Below are 19,295 nucleotides of genomic sequence, written 5' to 3' on the forward strand. Positions count from 1 at the left end.
AAGAGGTAAAATATTAAGTTATTCATTTTCTGACATGCATTTTTTTATCGAGTAAAATATACATAAAAATAATCTCTTAAATAGCCCACAAACTTAAGAATGTAGAGATCAGCAACAGCATGGTTGCCGCCACTGCAAGCTCGCCAGCACTGTTTCTCTCTATCAAATAATTGCCCAGGGGACCCAAACGCAGTTCTGCCCACTCCAGATTGGAGTCCACTGTGGTCATCGCCTTGCGAAGTATGTCAGACGAGCTGCCAAACAGCATGTGGCTTTCTTCAATGAACTGGGAGAACAGAGTTTGCTGCTCCCGTGTAGTAAAATAGTCAGCCAAATCGCTTAACGCCTGGGCTGTCTTTTGCCAGCTATCCAAACTGCACGAGAAGTAGTTAATGATTAAAATATAATTTACCTATGATTTCTGAATTCCAACTTACGAATTTGCCAATTGGGTGATGTCCTCTGTCATCATTTTAAAAATGGGGGTTACTAGGTCCGGATTCTGCTCATATAGCTGAGCCAGGCCAATAGTCTTCAAGGAAACGCTAAGGGCATTACCCAAGATCTTGTCGTGGTAGTGCTTACCGTACTCCCTCGTGCAGCTGGCAGCACGCCACAGAAGCTCTCTGGTGCTGGGATCGACCTCCTTCTCATAAAACTCCAGGACGCGCTCATATCCACCGGATCGTGAGGCTGCACAGTAGAAGGTCTCGCGGTAATCTGGTGATGGTTTCTCCGACTCGGCTTCGAACTTTTCCCACACCTGGTTGTTGCAGTCCTCCGATTGGTACTTACAAAGCCAGGCCACCTGCTTGTTGCGATTGTAGACATCGAGAACCTTATCCTTCGAGCTCCAGCTCACTCCAAGCTTCTTGTACACCGCATCTGTGATATCGCTTAGATATTTGTTGAAATTCGGTAGCTGCTCTGGTGTCAAGCGCTTTGCCACTCGGGTCATACCCAAGAAGGCTGCGTACCATGGTATGTAGTCGGTTTCTATGCTCATATACTCCATAAATTGAAATACCTCAACATAGTCAATGCTTCCAATGCTGGCAAAGTTGAAAAGATCATCAATGAACGCTGCACGATTCTCAACGGCGATTCCACTGTGGCCGGTTTTGGTTAAGGCTCCTTGAATTCGGTTGAGGAGCTCTGTGTCATAGAATACTCGATGATAGTTGGACTGTCTAAGATTCAACACAATCCATTCGATGGGATCGTTAAAATTCAAGTTCACCATATCCCGTGACTTTTCAAAGTACATTTCCGGAGTTAGGTTTTGGAAATTGGGAGACAAATTCGTGGTATATGTGATGGGCACTGTATAGCGTATATCAGCATCACTGCCGTCGCCGGGATTTAGGAGGAAGCGCTTTTGACGCAGCGTTATAATTTGATGATCTTGACTGATATTCACAATGATCATTGGGTAGCCCACTTGTTCAGTGAAGTCGTAGAAGAATTCATCCAAATCCAACGTTTCATGTGCTGCCCAGTTCTCTTTGAGATGAGCAAACAAATCGTTAGGTTCAGTGTTGCCCAAGTGGCTGACAGCGAAAAGGCAAATGTGAATTTTTAAACTGATATTATGATATATACACTTACTGCTCCTTTAGGTAGTTCCCGATGGCATTTTCAAATTTTTCGGCACCCATCGCATTATGCCACATGCGCACAATGCTGGCACCTTTGGCATAGGCAATGCTGCTAAACTTCCAACCAATCTCAGAGGGTGTTTGTATGCTTTCCTCGGAGCTGGTCATTGGTTGGGCGGTCGCAATGGCATCGGTGGCAAAAATCATTTGAAGTTGGCGTACAACAAACTGCTCGTCCAACTGATACTCTGGGTAAAGCTGTTAAACTTGCTATTTACTCAGCTGAAATTAACACCAGTATATAATTGTGTGGACATTTACCTGGTGTGCCATAAAGTATTCATAATAGCGGGCAAAGGCCTCGTTTAGCCAAAAGTAGCTCCACCACTTAAATGTAACGCTGTTTCCGAACCACATGTGTGATGTCTCATGAGCAAGAATGCGAATGCAATACTCCTGGTCTTCCCAGCCGTCCGTGTACCCGGGATCTTGTACCAGCACTGCATCCCTTAAAAGTAAATTGAATATATTATCTATGTTTTCAATAAATTGCGATGTCATGACATATTGGTGATTGATATTTAATGTCCAGTCGTAGCGATAAGAGCTGCAACGTACTAAAATTAAAATTCGTGAAATTCTATTCTAATATATATATATTTATTTTCAAAGGTCGGATAATCCTTTGTTGTCTGTTAAATAGTTTTGCCCAATTACACAATTACATGATGCCCTTGTTTTCTTTAATTTTGAATTGGTTCTGGTTTTGTCCCTTCATGGTGAAGTAACAAATAATGGTTTACATGGCTAAAACTCACTTGTAAAGAATGAGGCCCCAGTTCTCCATGCCATTGTGAGGAAAGCGGGGTGAGCTCGCATACAGCAGCGCCTGATTACCCAAATCGGGATAGGGCTGATGGAATAGCTTACCGAAGGCCGACATCACTTGTTGCCCCACTTGGTAACTGAACTGCGTTTTGTTGTAATAATCTGGTCGAGATACCACAGCAAAGTCGCTAAGATTGCCACGAGCCTTATAGTCAGATATCATGAAAGCCAATAAATAAGTGGACATAAGCGGCGTCACATCAAAATGATCTACAAAACGATTATGGCTGCAATCGTAATCTATAAGTTATAAATTCAAGAATAACCATTTAACTGACTCCTACTTACCCATCGTCAGTGGTTTCCAGCAACTTTGTGTTGCTGATAGCATTCAAGCCGTTTGGTCGGCCAATGTGTACCTGGAACTTTGCCTTAAGAGCTGGCTCGTCGAAGCACGGAAAGACCAGACGGGCATTGAGGCGCTGCATCTGTGTTAGTGCCATCCACTTGGTCTTGCCTGTCTGCTCCTCTATATAGCTGGCGGAGAACAGGCCCGTCATATCAGTGCGCACTATACCAGTGTACTTGAAGAGTAGCACATAGCTTTGCATGGCGACTAACGGCTGCTCTAAATGTAATGTTAGCTGCTGTGTCTCCTGCTTATATGTCATCGAAGTGTTGACAATATCCTCTACGATGAGACCTGCATCATTGTAGAGCTGAGCATTTGATAGAATGTCAATATTGTCCTTGTGCAGCGTGATTTGCTGCACATTCGCCTGAAGCGCATGAAGCGTTATTTTGACCTCGCCATCGAATATTTCTTCTGGATTCTCAGCATCGCCACGTAGACTGATGGTCAAATCATAAAAGGTGGGCAGCACATTGCGACTGAGCCGATAATCAGAACACTCACCGCCGCCTATCACTGAAAGTGATAAAATGACGGCGAGCAGCCATATGACCGGCCCAAGACTGTTCATGCTGAGAGCTGCTTGAATACTGAGCGCGAAGCGCGTAGGCCGAAATGCTCGAGAAAGAGCTAATGGATAATGAGTATTCACACAAACACAGATGATGATGTATTTTGATGATTAGGTCCCGTGGACAATAGCTGCCGATGTTTTGATTAGGCAGCTACACACCTTTTTGTTATTGTTATATGGTGAAGCTTGTAGTTGTCGAAATACAAATAATGCAAGAGCAGCTCTTAACCCTATTTCTGTCAGAGGCCTTTTTCAATAGTCTTTGACATATTGACTTAAATTGGAATACGAACTGTAAAATATGGTTAATTTACATTACATATTTAATTTAATTAATTTTCAAGGGGCTCGATTTAAACTGTTTGATTACTTGTTTTTTTTTTTTAAATTAACTTATTTATTATGTACTATATATTCATCGAATATGTATAAATAAGAGATGATTCAAACCTTTTATGGCACACCCGAATTTATTAGCATAAATCGTATTAAGCTCATAAATAAAAATTCTTTAAAAGGAATTTATACTGTGAGATATTTGCTTACATATACATGTACATATGTACATATGTATGACATTATCAGTTTGTTCTCCCAATGTTGTTCACAAATTCATAAAATTCTCCTCTGTAATCAAGTTAAGCAACGCAAAAACAAACTCATATACGAGGTGTGTTCAAAAAGTATCGCGAACTTTGTGTTTTTTCAGATATTATTTATTTATTCATGAATATCTATTTTGTCCCCATCAAAGTAATCCCCATGAGATATTATACACTTGTGCCAACGGTTTTTCCAATCTTCGAAGCACTTAAAAAAATCATTTTTTTTATCTTGTTCAGCTCCTCCTTCGATCCCGTCTTTATCTCGTCAAGCGTAGCGTAACGTCGTCCTTTCATGGGCCTCTTCAGTTTAGGGAACAAGAAAAAGTCACAGGGGGCCAGATCTGGGGAATACGGTGGCTGCGGCATCATTAGTGTGTTGTTTTTGGCCAAAAAGTCGCGCACAAGCAACGATGTGTGAGCAGGGGCGTTATCGTGGTGCAAAAGCCAATTTTTGTTCTTCCACAAATCCGGGCGTTTCTGGCGGATTGCTTCGCGCAAATTGCGCATAACTTGCAGGTAATATTCCTTATTGACCGTTCTACCCTGTGGCAAGAACTCATGATGCACCACGCCCCTGCAACCGAAGAAAACTGTCAGCAAAACTTTCACATTCGACCGAACTTGGCGCGCTTTTTTCGGTCTTGGTTCGTGCGGCAGCTTCCATTGAGATGATTGAGCTTTGGTTTCCACGTCGTAACCATAAACCCACGATTCGTCACCAGTTATGACCCTCTGGAGCAAATTTGGGTCGTCGCGGACAGAGTCCAACATCTCATTAGCAATGTTCATGCGATTCTGTTTTTGGTCGCAATTGAGCAATTTTGGTACGAATTTCGCGGCGACCCGTCTCATGCCCAAATCATTGATAAAAATCGAATGGCATGAGCCAATCGATATGTCTAACTCCTTAGCAACTTCTCTAACGGTGATTCGACGATTGGCCAATACCATTTTCTCCACTCCATTAATTTTTTCGTCTGTTGTTGAAGTGCTCGGGCGTCCGGCACGCTCTTCGTCGTTCACATCTTCTCGGCCTTCTGAGAACATTTTGTACCACCGATAAACGTTGCTTCGGTCCAAGGTAGCTTCTCCGTATGCCACAATCAACATTCGGAATGCATCCGCGCACTTAATTTCGTTTTTCACACAAAATTTGATACAGGTTCTTTGATCCATTTTTTTGAATAGGTAAAAATCGAAGACGATCCAAAACACGTGCAAGCAAAGCAGCTGTCAACAATTAAGTGAACATTCAAAATGGCCGAGCTTGTCGGCATAAGTGAGAGACATGAGTACCAACATAACGCTACAAAAAAATCGAAATTCGAATATACGTAACCCGCGAAAATTCAAAATTCGCGATACTTTTTGAACACACCTCGTATATCAACTAAGGAAGTTGCAGTTGGACGGCGTCGACTCCGTAATACTCTGTTGCTTGTATTATGCCAACTGATTATAGGTGGCAAGAAATTTTTTTGAGTCGTTTCTTCTTTTTTTAAGGGTGTTCTTAGAGCGAAAGTGAACGTGAAAATTACATTTTTTCGTTAATTTTATAAAGGAGTTTCTGGTAATTTACCTCGAAAGCTGTGGAATATTTTGTTTTTTCCACTTTATAGGTGCGGAATGGCTCTCCATTAGTGTGATCGATGCCGATCTTTCAAAGATGTCTTACGATACTAACAAAATGTAGCTGATCTAACTTACGAGTAATCTGCGATTTATCGATTTCCTAAGCTCTAGTGAAGGGTGCACCAAGATTTTATCACTTTGTATATCAGGAGCACAGACGTGTATTGCTTTTAAGTCTTTACTCTTATATTTTTCAAGTCCTTACTCTTGAGAGTCTCCACAATAGTTACGACAATTAGACTTATTTTACATTAAAAATCTCTTCATATTTATTTTATTTTAGAAAAATTCATTTAATTTCATGCTTAGGACTCAAATATTTACAATGTTGAACTGCGGTCTGTAATAAACTAAACTTAAGTTCTTCGTCGATATATAAACAACAATAAACTATGAACTGTAAAACCAAAGTCTCAAGCCATATAGATTACTTGAATTTTATTAAAATGTTGGCCGGTGTTGCAATACTTAGTATTATTCAATCCCATCTTATCTGGATAATTTATTGACTTTGACGGGGGGATAATTGCACAAATACTTTTGTTGGACGAGCATTCCCAATCTCACATTTTGCTGGCCTTAACGCAGCAACGTGGTAAGAGCCACCAGCAGCAGGGTGAGCAGGCTAAAACCGCTGATCATAGCGCTGCCGTTTCTCAGGGCCAGATAGGTGCGGAAGGTGCCCAGTTTGGATTCGGCCCACGCGAGATTTTCCTTGACGGTTGATTCCGCTGTCATAAGCGTGGTTGCCGCACTGCCAAACTTGGCACTGTTGGCCGTGTTGAACTTTTGCAGATCATCGTATTGCGATTGCTCGGTGAAGCGTGCAGCAATGTTCGAGATGACTGTCGCGACCGCTGAGTAGCCACCCATGCTGTTTCAAATAATTATAAATGTAATTTACATTTAACAAAGATATATGAATTACTTACGCGACAGATAGCTTCTCAAAATCTTTTGTGACCAGCTCAAAGACGGGGCTAACATTTTCGTTGTTCTCAGTGTACAGGGTGCTGAGCACTGAGGATTTGTCTTGCCTACGAATCTCATCCGACAGAACCAGATTGAAGACGCGTTCGATGAGCGCTTGCTCCCTCACGCAGCCGAAGGAATTCTGCAGCAACGTCTCCTCGGTGGCCACCGTTTCACCCTTGAACTTCTGATACAGCGCTTCGAACTCTGTTTGGCCACCCTCTCGCAGTGATACACAGTAGACCACGGAGCGTATATTCTTTGGCACCGAATGCAGTGACTTGAAATATGTCTTGGCATGGTTAATACAATCGGCATTGCCAAAGCGACAGCTCCAGGACAGCACCTTCGTCCTCAAATATATATCGAGAGCCTTGTCTGTTTCAGCCTCGGCGAAGCCCAGCTGCTGATAAGCCTTTGAGGTCAGCTGTTGAATGTAGTTGCCGAAATGTTCGGTATCGGTGCCCAGGCGTATGGCCAGGAAGTTAAATCCGTTAAAGGCCGATGTCCAGGGTATATAATTGACTTCTGTTTCCAAATACTCAATCACCTTCAGTGTCAGGTCGTAGTGAATGTGTCCGGCTCGTGCCAAATTGAGTAAGTCGTCCACAATCTGGGCGCGATTAATTTCGTGTACATTTCCCCAGTTGCTACCGGAGAGCGCGTCATGAATTGCATGCCAGTTCTTCTCAGTGTAGTTGACACGATAATAACCAGTCTCCTGAATGTTGACAATCACCCAACTGGCCACACCGCTCAACGTGGGCTTTTGACTTGCACTGCCTAGCACCAACTTCGGCGTAGTATCCTCGAAATTCTTCTCAATACTAGAGGTGTAGCTAATAGGGACCGTGTAGATCAGCTTCTCATCGGATCCATCATTCTTAAGCAGGAAACGCTTCTGGCTGAACTCGACCGTCTTGCCATCGTCAGACAACTTGGCATTAATCAGCGGATAGCCCACTTGGGTGGTAAAACTCTCAAAGATCTCCTCTGAGTTGCCGCTGAATCTATTTGCTGGCCAGTTCTGGCGCCACGCACTCAGCAGGAACGCCGGGATTGATGAATCATACGCGCTGTGACACCACAAAGAAAATGTGAAAAAAAATTAACTAAAATTTGGTAATGGATGTGGAAACACGATTTCAGATAACATCGGCCATTGTGGCTTTTTGTGATATTGAAAACACAGATTACTAATAACTTACTGTTTGTTGAGGTATTCTTGTAAAGATTTCTGGAAATTCTCAGTTCCCATGGTGTGCTCAATCATGCGAATGAACGCGGCGCCCTTGTTGTAGGAAATGCTGTTGAACATACGGCTAAGATGGGCCGGCGTGTAAGTGTTCTCATCACTCAACGGATTTGTGGCAATGGTCGAGTCCATTCCCATCACCGACTGGATCTGATCCACGACAAACTGTTTCTCCAGTTCCCAATTTTTCTCGACAAAGGCGGTGCCAAAGTATTGGAAGAATCGAGCGAAACCCTCATTCAGCCAAGTGTAACTCCACCATTTACAGGTGACCAGATCACCGAACCACATATGCGCCTGTTCATGGGCCACAACTTGAGCAATAGACTGACGAGATGCTAGCGTTGTGGCAGACTCATCGACCAGCAAGCTACGTTCTCTGTAGGTAAGGAGACCCCAGTTCTCCATGGCACCTGCTGAAAAATCGGGTATTGCAGCCATATCCATCTTATCATTGCCCAACGAATAGTAATCCAATTTGAGATATTTGCTCATCTCAGCCAGAATTAGACGACCCACATTGAAGCTGTATTGTGTTTGTGGATAATACTCAGGGCGGGCAAGCACACCGAATTTATCGTCATTGCGCATAGTGAACTCAGATATGATGAAAGCCAGCAGATATGTGGACATCTTTGGCGTTGTTTCATAAACATCCGAATAGTAATTCCTAAAGCAAATTAGAAGTTAAGTGGGTTAATACAAAGAGAATTCAAGCAGGACTTACGGATCTGTAGTGGGCGTGGTGGACTTTTGCCTTGTGTTACTAACGGTGTTAAAGCTGCGATGACGAATCAGAATTACATTGAAGGTGGCCTTGAACTGCGGCTCATCGAAACTGGGAAAAGCGCGACGGGCATGATTTGTCTGGAACTGTGTAGAGCCCAACCATCTGCAAACAAAAGATATCACATTTATTAATGATCAGATAAGGCATATTAACTGCACTCAAACGTACTTGGTCTCATTGTTGTCATTCACATAGTAGCTGCGATAGAAGCCGTGCATATCATCACCCATCTGGCCTGTATATTTGAAATGCAGAATGTAGCGCTGCTTGGCCACCAAATCTGAGGCTGCAGTCAAATTCCGGATGTCTGTTTGCTCATTATATTTTGGATCAGTCAGCTTTTGAATGACGGGTGTACCTGTCACCTTCTGCCAGTATTCGGTGAGCGAGTATTCTAAGGATTTTGAGTGCAGCGATACGAGTTTTGTAGTCTTAACCGGTTCGATTTCAATCCACACTTCGCCATCGAAGGTGAAACGTTTAGTGTTATCACTTTCTAGCAAATAAGGACGCAACGTTATGTCATAGTTAATAGGATTAATGTCCTCAGACAGTCTATATTCCGGGTTCTGAAGTTCAAAAGTTGTGGGCGGCTGCAGGTCCAATTTCCTTGTGTCCGCAAGGACGATGGACAAGCAGGCTGCGCAGAGGACAGCCAAGCGTAAGGCAAACATGTGGACTACAAGGTGAAGTTAATAATTAGCGATAAAGGTCCAATGATTAAATTTATTTATTTTACCACGTTATCTAAAGGCTCAACACTTTTGGATATTTGCACCACGAAAGTTTAAACACTCAGCGCCACACGCGATTTAGCAAACTAAAGTGTGCCTACCAACAAACGGTACTTTATAAAGGGTTTAAGTGACTCGAACATAGAATTATCTCTAGCCTTATTTTATTTCAACCAAGATAAAGACAACAGTCTTGATAGATTATGAGACGATTACGACGACGCCGTAGATAAGAGATTATGGCGGTGATTTACACCTTTTGCAAGTACTTGCCAATCGTATCATGGACGACAGTTATTTATTGATAGATTTAATACTGAACAACAATCTAAAGCCTGTACTTAATAAAATAATCAAAATAAATATATAAAAGTTAAATCGAAACATTTGAACGTTATCTGCTAAATATTTTTAATTATTATGTCCGGTGAAAAACTTGTCCACTTTCAACCATATAAAATGTCAAAATTAAAAATAATATAAAGTAAAATATCATAATCCGTATCCATTACTATGTCCAAGGCTTAAAGCATTATCTTTGAGAATAAAGTAATTATCTTACATTTGGTATTCGGAGCACTTATTATATGGCAAGTCAATTTTGTAAATTGAAAATATCTTAGGAGTCAAATAAGAAACACAAAAATTACTCCACAATCAACTTCAGTAAAGCAAATTTTTAAAATGAATTCTCATTGAAGTAGAAGACTTTGACACATGACTTTGACATGGAATTAGCTTTTATCTAATCAAATCGATCATAAATAAAGAGCATTACATGCTCTTTTGGTTTTATGGTACTTGAAATTATAATACTTATGATGGTCTATAAAATGATAGCAATATGATATCTTATTCCCAATCTGTCAGTTTCGTGTAGAAACTTCTGGGTGAACTGAAAGTTCGAAATATCAATGTAATAATGTGTATGTTGTTTTTAATATTTTAAATTACTTTTTAATAAAACCATTAAACGCTTCATAAAAAATGCCGCTTATCAACGCTAGATTAGCCGATTGTTGATTGGTTGTTTTATCGATAATTTACTTTTTAACTTATTGTTACCATGTGATCGTATTGACTTACGATAAGTATTTGAGATATTTATGATGGACGTGCACGTCATTTTTTTATGTTTTCAACAACTGTTAGAAGTAGAAAATAAGTCACTCAACTCAACTATTATGTGTTTTATTAGAAAATCAAAATATTGCGATTGTATATATGTACATACATTTGTGGGTGAATTAGGGATGAATTAGTTCTAAAGCTAACTTAAAATTGTGAGTAACACCTAAAACAATTTTGCGACCAACAGACAAAGTGCCAGGGCTAAAGCAGATGCACCTAAAGCTGGACTGCCGTTGCGATAGGTGGATACCCAGGAAATTATGGGTCCACGATTGGTCGACAACCATTCCATGTTGGCTGCAATGACGGAATCCACGCTAACCTGTATTGTGTCGGGCACGAATAAGGAATTCTTGACCTCATCGACCAGCAATTGTAGCTTGGCCTTTTGGTCTTCGTTCACCACGTAGGCTGACATGCCAACTATGTCCGAGTAAAGGGGATTAACACCACCAAAGCCGGAATTCAGCTCTCCATACTCCTGCCAATGATTCATCAGGAAATCAACGCAGACATTCCAGCCCACAGTGCCACGCGAATAGGTCGGAGAGAGGAGCGTGTAGCGCTCCTGGGTGCGCAACTTGTTGGTATGATCAATGCTGCTGGACACATACTTTTCCAGTTGCTTCTCGTTCTGAGCACATCCCAGTGCCGATATGAGCAGACGACGTTCGGCTTGATCGTTGGAGTTCATCATCTTGTCGTACACAAAGTTGAAGACGTCATCCTTGGCCTGCTTTAGGCCATTGCAGTAGATAGGTGTTTGTAGATTGGGTTCAAGGGGAGTGCCATTATCGACCAGGCTTTGGAGTTTGGTATTCGTTTCGCTCAAGCAGCTCTTCAAACCGGCCATGCAGGCCACATTGATGACCACGTTCCGCGTAAACTTGACCAAATGATGCTCTCCGGCGAGGTCATTCACGCCAAATTTGTCAAACTGATCGCTGACCAGCTCGGACACGTAGAATTGGAAGTCAGAGTAGTCCTCATCGCCACTCAGGTAGCGATTGAAGAGCGTGACAACTGTGTTGGCCGTGGCCCAGGGTGCATATTGATTCTCCTGCGGCAGATAGGTCATCAGTTGTAGCAATGTGGCATGTGGTAAGCGGCCGCTGGTGGCGAAGTTATAGGAATCGCTAATCAGCTGGGCGCGATTACGCGCATGAATCTTGTGCGAATGATTTATCAAACCATCAATGATAAGCTCCCAGTTACGATTATCGTAGTTGATGCGATAGTATCCAGTGGACTGCTTGTTAAGAATCAACCATTCATCGGTGTTTGATTTGGCTTCGATCAGCTTCTGCTTCTCATTGAGGAGGTAGTCTGTGGCTTCGGTGTTGCGAAAATCGGGATTCGATTGGACGGCATAATTGAACGGCACATACCAAAGCAGGCTGCTCTGGTAACTTTTGTCGTTGGTGTACTGCTCCTGCTGAACGGTGAAGAAACCATTTTCATAGTTGCGCTCCACATTCAGTACTGGGACGCCACCCTGACGTGTCCAGCTAACAAGCATATCCTCAATTTTGGCCGGCACTTCATAGTTCTCTTCCCGAGCGGCTAGCCCAATGGCATCAAACAGGTCTGTCTCGTTGGCAGCGGAGTATTGTCTGCAATAATGCACAGTTAGTTTATGGGTTAAAGAGAAAAACAACTCAGAAAGTCAAAGAAAGTCAAGTAAAGACGTAATGTCGACATTCTCGACAATTTCTATGGAGTGATTCTTCTTTTATCGAATTTCAGTCGAAAATTTATAAACTATTTCAACAAATCACAAAGAAATCTATGCTTTTTCTTGTGCAAATTCAATTTGATTTTCAAATGACTTACTTATCCTTCAGGTAGTTAGTTAAACCACGTTGGAAAACAGTGTTGGTTAGCGCATGACGCCACATGTCTAGAACAGAGCCTGCCTTGGCATACGCAATCGAATCGTATTGCCTTCCTATATCCTCTGGTTTCTCCACGTAATTTGTCATGGGGCGGATACTGGGATTGGCATCAACGCTCAAGGCACCCTGATAGGAGCCAACGTGGAACAGTTGGAAAATATCCCATGCTGGATACGCCTGAGCGAGAAAATGGGCTAGAGACATGTTAAAAGGTTATTAGATAAAGACCACTTACCAAATCGACAGCCAAATGTTCGAAGAGTGTGGCAAAGCCTTCTTTTAGCCAGAGATAGCCCCACCATTCGATGGCAACCAGATTACCAAACCACTGATGCGCATCCTCATGCGCCAAGATGGTGGCAACGTTCGTCATTGTGTTAATTGTGGACTTCTCGGGATTGTACAGCAGATACTCCTCGCGATAGGTGGCCATTCCCCAGTTCTCCATGGCGCCAGCAGCAAAATCAGGTATGGCCGCCTGATCCAGTTTGGGCAGAGCAAAAGGCACTCCGAAATAATCGGACAGGCGGTTTTCCACCAGCATGCCAGTCGTCAGTGCCCATTCCTGCTCATTCTCAGTGCCCTTGCGTGAAAAAACGCGCTGGCGCAGACCATTCATCTCACCCTCAGTATACACAAAGTCCGATACAATGAAGGCAACCAAATATGTGGGCATTTTGACAGTGGTTTCGAATGTCGTAACGCCAGAGCTATACCAAAAAAAATTGAGTCATTTATTACGGAATCATATTTATTTTTTTTAGGCAGGATGTTTTTTTTCAAACATATCATAATAATATTAGATAGCTCTTCCTGCCTGACTGACTAGGGATTAAGTGAATGCCAAGAAAATTAAATGAAAACCATAACCTATGCTTAAGGACGTGCATAAGGATCACTTAAGTTGACGAAAATACTGTAAAATTGCTGTACTAAACGTATTTTTCGTTCTTTTAGCTGTCATTTTCTTATTATTTGAGACTCTGCATACAACTGAAAATTTATAAGTATTCTATATGTTCCGGAATGGACATCCGTAAGTGGTAAATATGTGAAAAACTTATAAATAAACAAACCTCGAAGCCTCGGCATTAACTGGCATGTTACTGATAGCATTGTAGCTGGGATCGTGTTTGATGGTGATGGTAAAAGTGGCCCGTTTCGCTGGCTCATCATAGCAGGGGAATGCGTGGCGAGCATCGGTCGACTCGAACTGTGTGGTAGCCAAGTATTTTGTTGCACCAGTCTCATCCGTATACGTAGACAAATAGAAGCCGCCGTTATCCGATCGCAGTGTGCCCGAATACGTGATAGTTAGCACCCAGCTGCTGCCCTCCTCAAAGATCACATCCTTAGCAGTTAGTTTGTAGAACTCACGCTCCAAATCACGACTATACTCGAGCTTAGTTTCAGCTGTGGCATCAGCCTTGCGTATTATCACGTCAATGAACTCCAGCTGACGCGCATGGACCACAATTTCGGGGGTGTCCTCAGTAACAATCAGGCTGATGATCACTTTGCCGGTAAAGGCTGTCTCGCCCTTGTGCACATTCGTGGTAATCTCGACATTATAGTCCACTGGCTCCGTATTATTTGGCAGACGATAGGTGGCCTCATCGGCACGCGGAGCCACACGCAGATTGGAATTCCCGGTTAGATGCTGCTTTTCGAACGGGGGAAACTGACTTAAGGTTGCCGACTGTGCGGTGGCCACCAGCAACAGGGCTAAGATCGGTGCTAGAGCGACAGACATGTTGTCTACGGGGCGACGTCAACTGGTCAATAACTGAGCAGCCCTTAATGTTTTTCCACTTTTAAGCTAATTCTCGCCTCGAGCTAGACATTTGCCACGTTATTTTCACATACATTTTAAATGGCTCATCTTATCTTTAAAAACTCATCTTATCGCCTCACCTAATATAAAGATTAAGATTCGCCAAGCCCAATTCAATTTGTTACCGTAAATCAATGAACTGATTTTCGAATTCATTATGAACACTCTACTCGTTGGCATTGGGATTGAACTCCTTGGACGCGGTTGTCAAGGGAATGAGAGTGGTAAACTGTTAGATAAGAAATCATGCGGCATTTAAAGACACTAAAATCATTTGATGATAACATACATAAATACAAATTTGTATGTAATTAGTTCTGCAAATTATAGCAACAGCTAAAAGATTAAAAATGTATGGTAATAATAAGAAGTAAAGAACTAAGTACTCAAGATTCGAAAAACCTAAACTCACGTGACAAGAAAAGTTGTGCAAATTTCAAAATGTGTGGAACTAGAAACTACACTGTACAACCTCAAAATTACAAAAAATAACTCAAGAAGGTAAACTATAATATAATCTACATGGGGATCCATATATTATATGAATTTCTGAGATATACATCTTAGCTTTATTTGAAAATGTAATGATATGAATTTCTGTAAGATAAGATAAATCGTAAGTTAACTCGGTCAAAATAATTTTCATTGGGAACGGGGTTGGTTCAATTGGTTCAATTATGGCTGTGGCATTGCCAATCGCCACTCAACAAATTCAAGGCTAATGCGGTTCTATGAAATTTTGATTCAAAAAAATTATGGGTAGCACTTGAATAGTACATATTGTAATATCAATTGTAAATTGAATTAACCAAACCTACTATCAGAACATTATTTGTGCTGCGTAAAACGCGATAAGATTGGTCAAAGTCAAGTGTGGTAAAAAAAACCCCAATTCCGGGTAAAACAATAAAACCTCATTGAAACTGTTATTAGTAGTGGTTCTAAAAAAAAATCGTTTATTTCACCACAAATTCAAATATACATGTTTAATGTAGCCATATTTTGTGAGTCATATCCCCTAAAACGGGAGTTCAGGATCGTATAGTGAAAATGTGCATTTAAGAGAACTTGCACAGAAACAATGTTATTAACGCCGTCAGGGTAGCGAAGATCGAGGCTGAGAGAGGAGCGGTACCGCTACGATAAGCAATTAGCCAATTTATAACAGGATCACGATGTACATTCAACCAATCGAAGTTTGCCTGTATGTTTCTGTTCACAGCAGTATCAATATCGTCATTGACGTGTTCAATTCCATTGCCATTTATTGTGGCGACCAGTGCATTAAGCTGTAAATGTTTTAAAATCTATGAACTGAATCAAAATGTATGATAGGATTATAGACTTACCCGATTTTTCTGAGACTCGCTAACAACAGATTGGGCCATGCCTCGCAATACTGTGTCCAGTGGTTTTTGCTGAGGATTGGTACTGAGCTCGGCATATGCCTTCCAATTAGACTCCAAGAATTCCAAGCTTGCGGTTAGGCCAGCCTCGCTTCTTGGGTAGGCGGCAGGAAGGAGGGAGGTGCGTTCTGAATAGGAGAGACCATTGGCGTTATCGATAGAGCTCTCAACCAATTTCTTAAGCTGTGCTGCATTGTGCGAACAGCCCAATGATGAGATGAATAAGCTACGATCGCTTGCCACATTCGAGGAGAGGAGCTTATCAAAGGCCAGATTGAAAGTAGAGTCCTCAGCTTGACGCAGCCCAGCGCAATAAGCCTGCGTTCTTAAAGTGGGTTCAATGGGAATACTGTCTTCCAGGAACTGCTTTAGCTTTTGATGTGACTGCTGAGTGCACATCTGGCTACCCACTTGGCAGGCCAAGCTCACAAGGGTCACACGCAGATAATTGTTCAGATAGTGTTCTCCGGGTATTTCGTGGACACCCAATTTTTCAAATATATCTTCGACCAATTCGATAACGAAATCGCTGAATCGCACATATTGCTCATGGCCCCTAAGATATTTATCGTAGACATTCAAAATGCTATTGGCTGTTGACCAGGGTGCATACTGATCCTCCTTTCTCAGATACACCATTAGCTGCAAAAGGATGCCATCTCCGATTCGACCCGTATCCACAAAGCGATACGCATCGTGCATCAATTGAGCACGATTGCGTGTATGGAACGCATAGGGTTTCTCTATTAGGCCCTGCGCAATCCGACGATAGTTTTCCTCATCGTACAAAATGCGATAATATCCAGTGGATTGTTTGTTCAGTATTAGCCAATCATCATTGGCTATCTTTGCATCGCTCACCGTGCTCTCCTTCACTTTGAGCAGGTAGTGCGAGGCGACGGTGTTGCGGTAATCGGGATTCGATGCCGTTGCATAGTTGATTGGCACATACCAGGTATCCTCATTGGGTGTTTCCTTGTTGTTGAGGTAACGCTGCTGTTTAATGGTAAATGTTCCATCCTGATAATTACGCTCCACGGTAAGCAAGGGAAAACCAGCCTGTTTGGACCAGCTAGAGAAGATGTCGGCAAGCGCTACCGGCAACTTGTGACCCAGTTCATCAGCTGCTTTCTGCAGTGAGGAAAACAAATCCCACTCGTCTGCCGAGGTGTATGCACTGCACAAAAGAAATGTCGTATAATTATTATTAAAAGTATCAAATATCTTGAATATCTTGTTAACAATTACATGGCTTTTAGTGGTAATTATCGAGCGATTACTGAGAACAAACACACAAGAATAGAATATTCATTTTAATTGCATTGCTGGTTCCGTTGCTGACATGCGATTCCAAAGTCACTATTGTTTGAATTGGACTGTGGACTTTAATTAATTTTTAATTTAATTTTATCTCTACCTTGCTGCTTATCAAAACTTATCAATTAATTAATTCTGTATTCGCTGTACTTACAATTGTGTTAAATATAGATTGAGGCCACGACGGAAAACGTCATCTGTCCACGCATTCTTGAACATGTAGAGCACACTAGCAGGCTTCGCATACGAAATTGTGCCATAGCGCCCTGAAATCTCACGGGGTGTTTGGACGTAGTGTGTCATTGGGGTCGATATGGACGCATCGTTAATTAGGGCACTGTTGTAGTCGCTCACGTGGAATATCTGATAGGTATCCCATTCTGGGAAGGCAATGTCATTAGACTCATAGGAGAAGAGAGTGGCGAAACCCTCCTTCAGCCAGAGGTACGTCCACCATTTGAGTGAAACTAAATCACCGAACCACATATGCGCATACTCGTGTCCAATAATGTTGGCAATGCTCGTTTTTAAATTAATCGTGGATTTCTCTTTGGTCCACCACATGTATTGTTCACGATATGTGGCTATGCCCCAGTTCTCCATGGCGCCAGCTGAGAACTGGGGAATTCCCGCCTGATCTAGTTTGGGCAAAGGAAACGGCACATCATAGTACTTAGCTAAGCTGGCCTCAACCACTAGACCGGACCATAATGTCCACTCCTGTTGATCCTGCATGCCCTTGCGTGAAAAGACGCGTTGTCGCAGGCCATTCATCTCCCCGCTTGTGAACTCAAAGTCCGAAACAATGAAGGCTATCAAATAGGTGGACATAGGTGGCGTTGTTTGGAAAACTGTCACACCAGATCTGCGAATAAATGGTTAGAAATAAGTTATCTTAAACTTAAAATACAACACTCAAACTTACGTCGATTTAGTCTCGTCTACAGGCATATTGCTAATTGCAGTGTGGGATGGATTATGATGTATAGTAATGGTAAAGGTGGCACGCTTAGCCGGTTCATCGTAGCAGGGGAAAGCGTGACGTGCATCTGTGCTCTCAAACTGCGTCGTTGCCAGGTAGCTTTATTTAAAGATACATTAATACCTGAATACTATGTAGGAGCACTAAACTTACTGAGTTGCATCGTCGTCATCCTTATAAGTAGATAGATAGAAACCACCATTATCTGTGCGCAGGGAACCCTCATATTCAATGGTCAGCGTCCAATTACTGTCTTTTTCGAATGTAAGAGTGGTATCCACTGGTGTTAACTGAAGGAATTCACGTGTGCCAACGTTCCACTTTAGCGGAATCGATGAACTCGCCGCATTATCCTTGCTTTTCAGGGTGGCTTTGTAGTTTTCCGTTTCCTTTGCATGAAGTGTGATTGTATTGGAGGCAGTCTGAACTTGAAGATCAATCTTGACTATGCCCTTGAATTCGCGTATGCCCGTGTCCACCTGCGTCCACAGCTCTACATCGTAGGCAATGGGTACTGTGTTGTTCGGCAGCCGATAGTTCTCGTCGTTGTTGTCGTCCTCGCGCGGAGTATTCAGTGATACTTGCTGGTATCCCTTGGTCTCCAGCTGCGATTCATTATCAATTGGCGGTGGCAAGAGTCCTGCTTGTAAACTAGCCGCTAGCAGCAGCAGCAGCCCCGAAGTTATTAGCCAGCGCATCATGTTGAGCGCTCTCGAGTCACAAGAACATTAAACGTCGAGTTCGAAATGCTCGCAAATATATGAAATTACTGCTTCTAATTTCTCAATTATGCAAACACAATTAAGATAATACCTTTATAACAAAATAAAACTAAAACATAAGCAATGCGATAATTACCTTGTTCGACTTTTGAGACATTCTAGCCGCTTATCTATAGACGTTGTTTATAAACGGTTAATTGCTCCACTAAAATACTTTTATAGTGCAGTGCCACTTATGGGTAAATAAGTTCGACCTACCATGATAAAAGTAAATAAGAAAATAAGCAATATATATCGATAATTGTTCATCGATTTTGTGGTGAATTGTGCTTTATTGAGAATTGTCCCTGACAAAAGCTATCTTTTTGATTGGCACTAAGCAAAGTCAATAAAATAATAATATTGATCAAAATTGTTTCAACAGGTAGTTTCAATGGAACCTATAAAAGAAAATCTATTTTTTTAAGTGTAATGACATATTAAGTGGAGAGTTTGTTCAGAATTTCTTTGAAATTAAAAAAGATTTTGCGAAGAGACTAGATGCTAAGAGACAAAGCGAATCTTTTGACCGATGCAAAATATGGTAGTAATCTGATGTGGTTGTTTGC

General features: G+C 42.0%; 4 protein-coding genes across 5 annotated transcripts; all 4 read right to left on the reverse strand.

The window, feature by feature from the left end:
* Positions 1–13: 13 nt before the first annotated feature.
* Positions 14–3,425, reverse strand: LOC6564440 (membrane alanyl aminopeptidase-like). The gene is made up of 6 exons (XM_032737721.2): positions 2,775–3,425; positions 2,417–2,713; positions 1,920–2,106; positions 1,609–1,856; positions 438–1,550; positions 14–374 (listed from the first exon to the last, which is right to left on the reverse strand). Exons 1-6 carry the CDS (start codon positions 3,407–3,409, stop codon positions 77–79), a joined length of 2,778 nt encoding a protein of 925 aa, XP_032593612.2. The 5' UTR covers positions 3,410–3,425; the 3' UTR covers positions 14–76.
* Positions 3,426–6,072: 2,647 nt separating this feature from the next.
* On the reverse strand, positions 6,073–9,494 carry LOC6564355 (membrane alanyl aminopeptidase). 2 transcript variants are annotated; one of them, XM_001990248.3, is made up of 6 exons: positions 9,406–9,494; positions 8,835–9,345; positions 8,604–8,768; positions 7,830–8,546; positions 6,582–7,697; positions 6,073–6,523 (listed from the first exon to the last, which is right to left on the reverse strand). In XM_001990248.3, the coding sequence occupies exons 2-6, from the start codon at positions 9,338–9,340 to the stop codon at positions 6,229–6,231; spliced, it is 2,799 nt and encodes a 932-aa protein (XP_001990284.1). In that variant the 5' UTR covers positions 9,341–9,345; positions 9,406–9,494; the 3' UTR covers positions 6,073–6,228. The 2 variants fall into 2 exon arrangements, with proteins under 2 accessions (XP_001990284.1, XP_032593609.1); XM_032737718.2 differs by having other exon boundaries at positions 9,409–9,488.
* Positions 9,495–10,575: 1,081 nt separating this feature from the next.
* Positions 10,576–14,236, reverse strand: LOC6564354 (aminopeptidase N). Its single transcript, XM_001990247.2, has 4 exons — positions 13,503–14,236; positions 12,662–13,136; positions 12,365–12,603; positions 10,576–12,144 (listed from the first exon to the last, which is right to left on the reverse strand). Exons 1-4 carry the CDS (start codon positions 14,177–14,179, stop codon positions 10,695–10,697), a joined length of 2,841 nt encoding a protein of 946 aa, XP_001990283.1. The 5' UTR covers positions 14,180–14,236; the 3' UTR covers positions 10,576–10,694.
* A 957-nt stretch (positions 14,237–15,193) lies between these two features.
* On the reverse strand, positions 15,194–18,712 carry LOC6564353 (aminopeptidase N). Its single transcript, XM_001990246.3, has 5 exons — positions 18,119–18,712; positions 17,909–18,064; positions 17,138–17,848; positions 15,610–16,843; positions 15,194–15,549 (listed from the first exon to the last, which is right to left on the reverse strand). The coding sequence occupies exons 1-5, from the start codon at positions 18,664–18,666 to the stop codon at positions 15,319–15,321; spliced, it is 2,880 nt and encodes a 959-aa protein (XP_001990282.1). The 5' UTR covers positions 18,667–18,712; the 3' UTR covers positions 15,194–15,318.
* Positions 18,713–19,295: the final 583 nt, after the last annotated feature.

Source organism: Drosophila grimshawi, unplaced genomic scaffold (genome assembly GCF_018153295.1).
Source record: "Drosophila grimshawi isolate 15287-2541.00 unplaced genomic scaffold, ASM1815329v1 contig_311, whole genome shotgun sequence".
NCBI lineage: Eukaryota > Metazoa > Arthropoda > Insecta > Diptera > Drosophilidae > Drosophila > Drosophila grimshawi.

What these genes read in the sequence shown, in the direction of transcription:
- LOC6564354 (XM_001990247.2), bottom strand. Translation starts at nt 14,179, where the DNA reads ATGTCTGTCGCTCTAGCACCGATCTTAGCCCTGTTGCTGGTGGCCACC. An exon ending in GTTAATGCCGAGGCTTCGAG is followed by an intron (nt 13,137 to 13,502) that starts GTTTGTTTATTT and finishes TTTTTGGTATAG; the next exon opens with CTCTGGCGTTACGACATTCG. An exon ending in ACTAACTACCTGAAGGATAA is followed by an intron (nt 12,145 to 12,364) that starts GTAAGTCATTTG and finishes GCATTATTGCAG; the next exon opens with ACAATACTCCGCTGCCAACG.
- LOC6564440 (XM_032737721.2), bottom strand. Translation starts at nt 3,409, where the DNA reads ATGAACAGTCTTGGGCCGGTCATATGGCTGCTCGCCGTCATTTTATCA. An exon ending in AATACTTTATGGCACACCAG is followed by an intron (nt 1,857 to 1,919) that starts GTAAATGTCCAC and finishes CAAGTTTAACAG; the next exon opens with CTTTACCCAGAGTATCAGTT. An exon ending in ATCACCCAATTGGCAAATTC is followed by an intron (nt 375 to 437) that starts GTAAGTTGGAAT and finishes CTTCTCGTGCAG; the next exon opens with TTTGGATAGCTGGCAAAAGA.
- LOC6564355 (XM_001990248.3), bottom strand. Translation starts at nt 9,340, where the DNA reads ATGTTTGCCTTACGCTTGGCTGTCCTCTGCGCAGCCTGCTTGTCCATC. An exon ending in ACCACGCCCACTACAGATCC is followed by an intron (nt 8,547 to 8,603) that starts GTAAGTCCTGCT and finishes AATTTGCTTTAG; the next exon opens with GAATTACTATTCGGATGTTT. An exon ending in TTTGAGAAGCTATCTGTCGC is followed by an intron (nt 6,524 to 6,581) that starts GTAAGTAATTCA and finishes TATTTGAAACAG; the next exon opens with CATGGGTGGCTACTCAGCGG.
- LOC6564353 (XM_001990246.3), bottom strand. Translation starts at nt 18,666, where the DNA reads ATGATGCGCTGGCTAATAACTTCGGGGCTGCTGCTGCTGCTAGCGGCT. An exon ending in GATGACGACGATGCAACTCA is followed by an intron (nt 18,065 to 18,118) that starts GTAAGTTTAGTG and finishes CTTTAAATAAAG; the next exon opens with CTACCTGGCAACGACGCAGT. An exon ending in GTAGACGAGACTAAATCGAC is followed by an intron (nt 17,849 to 17,908) that starts GTAAGTTTGAGT and finishes ATTTATTCGCAG; the next exon opens with ATCTGGTGTGACAGTTTTCC.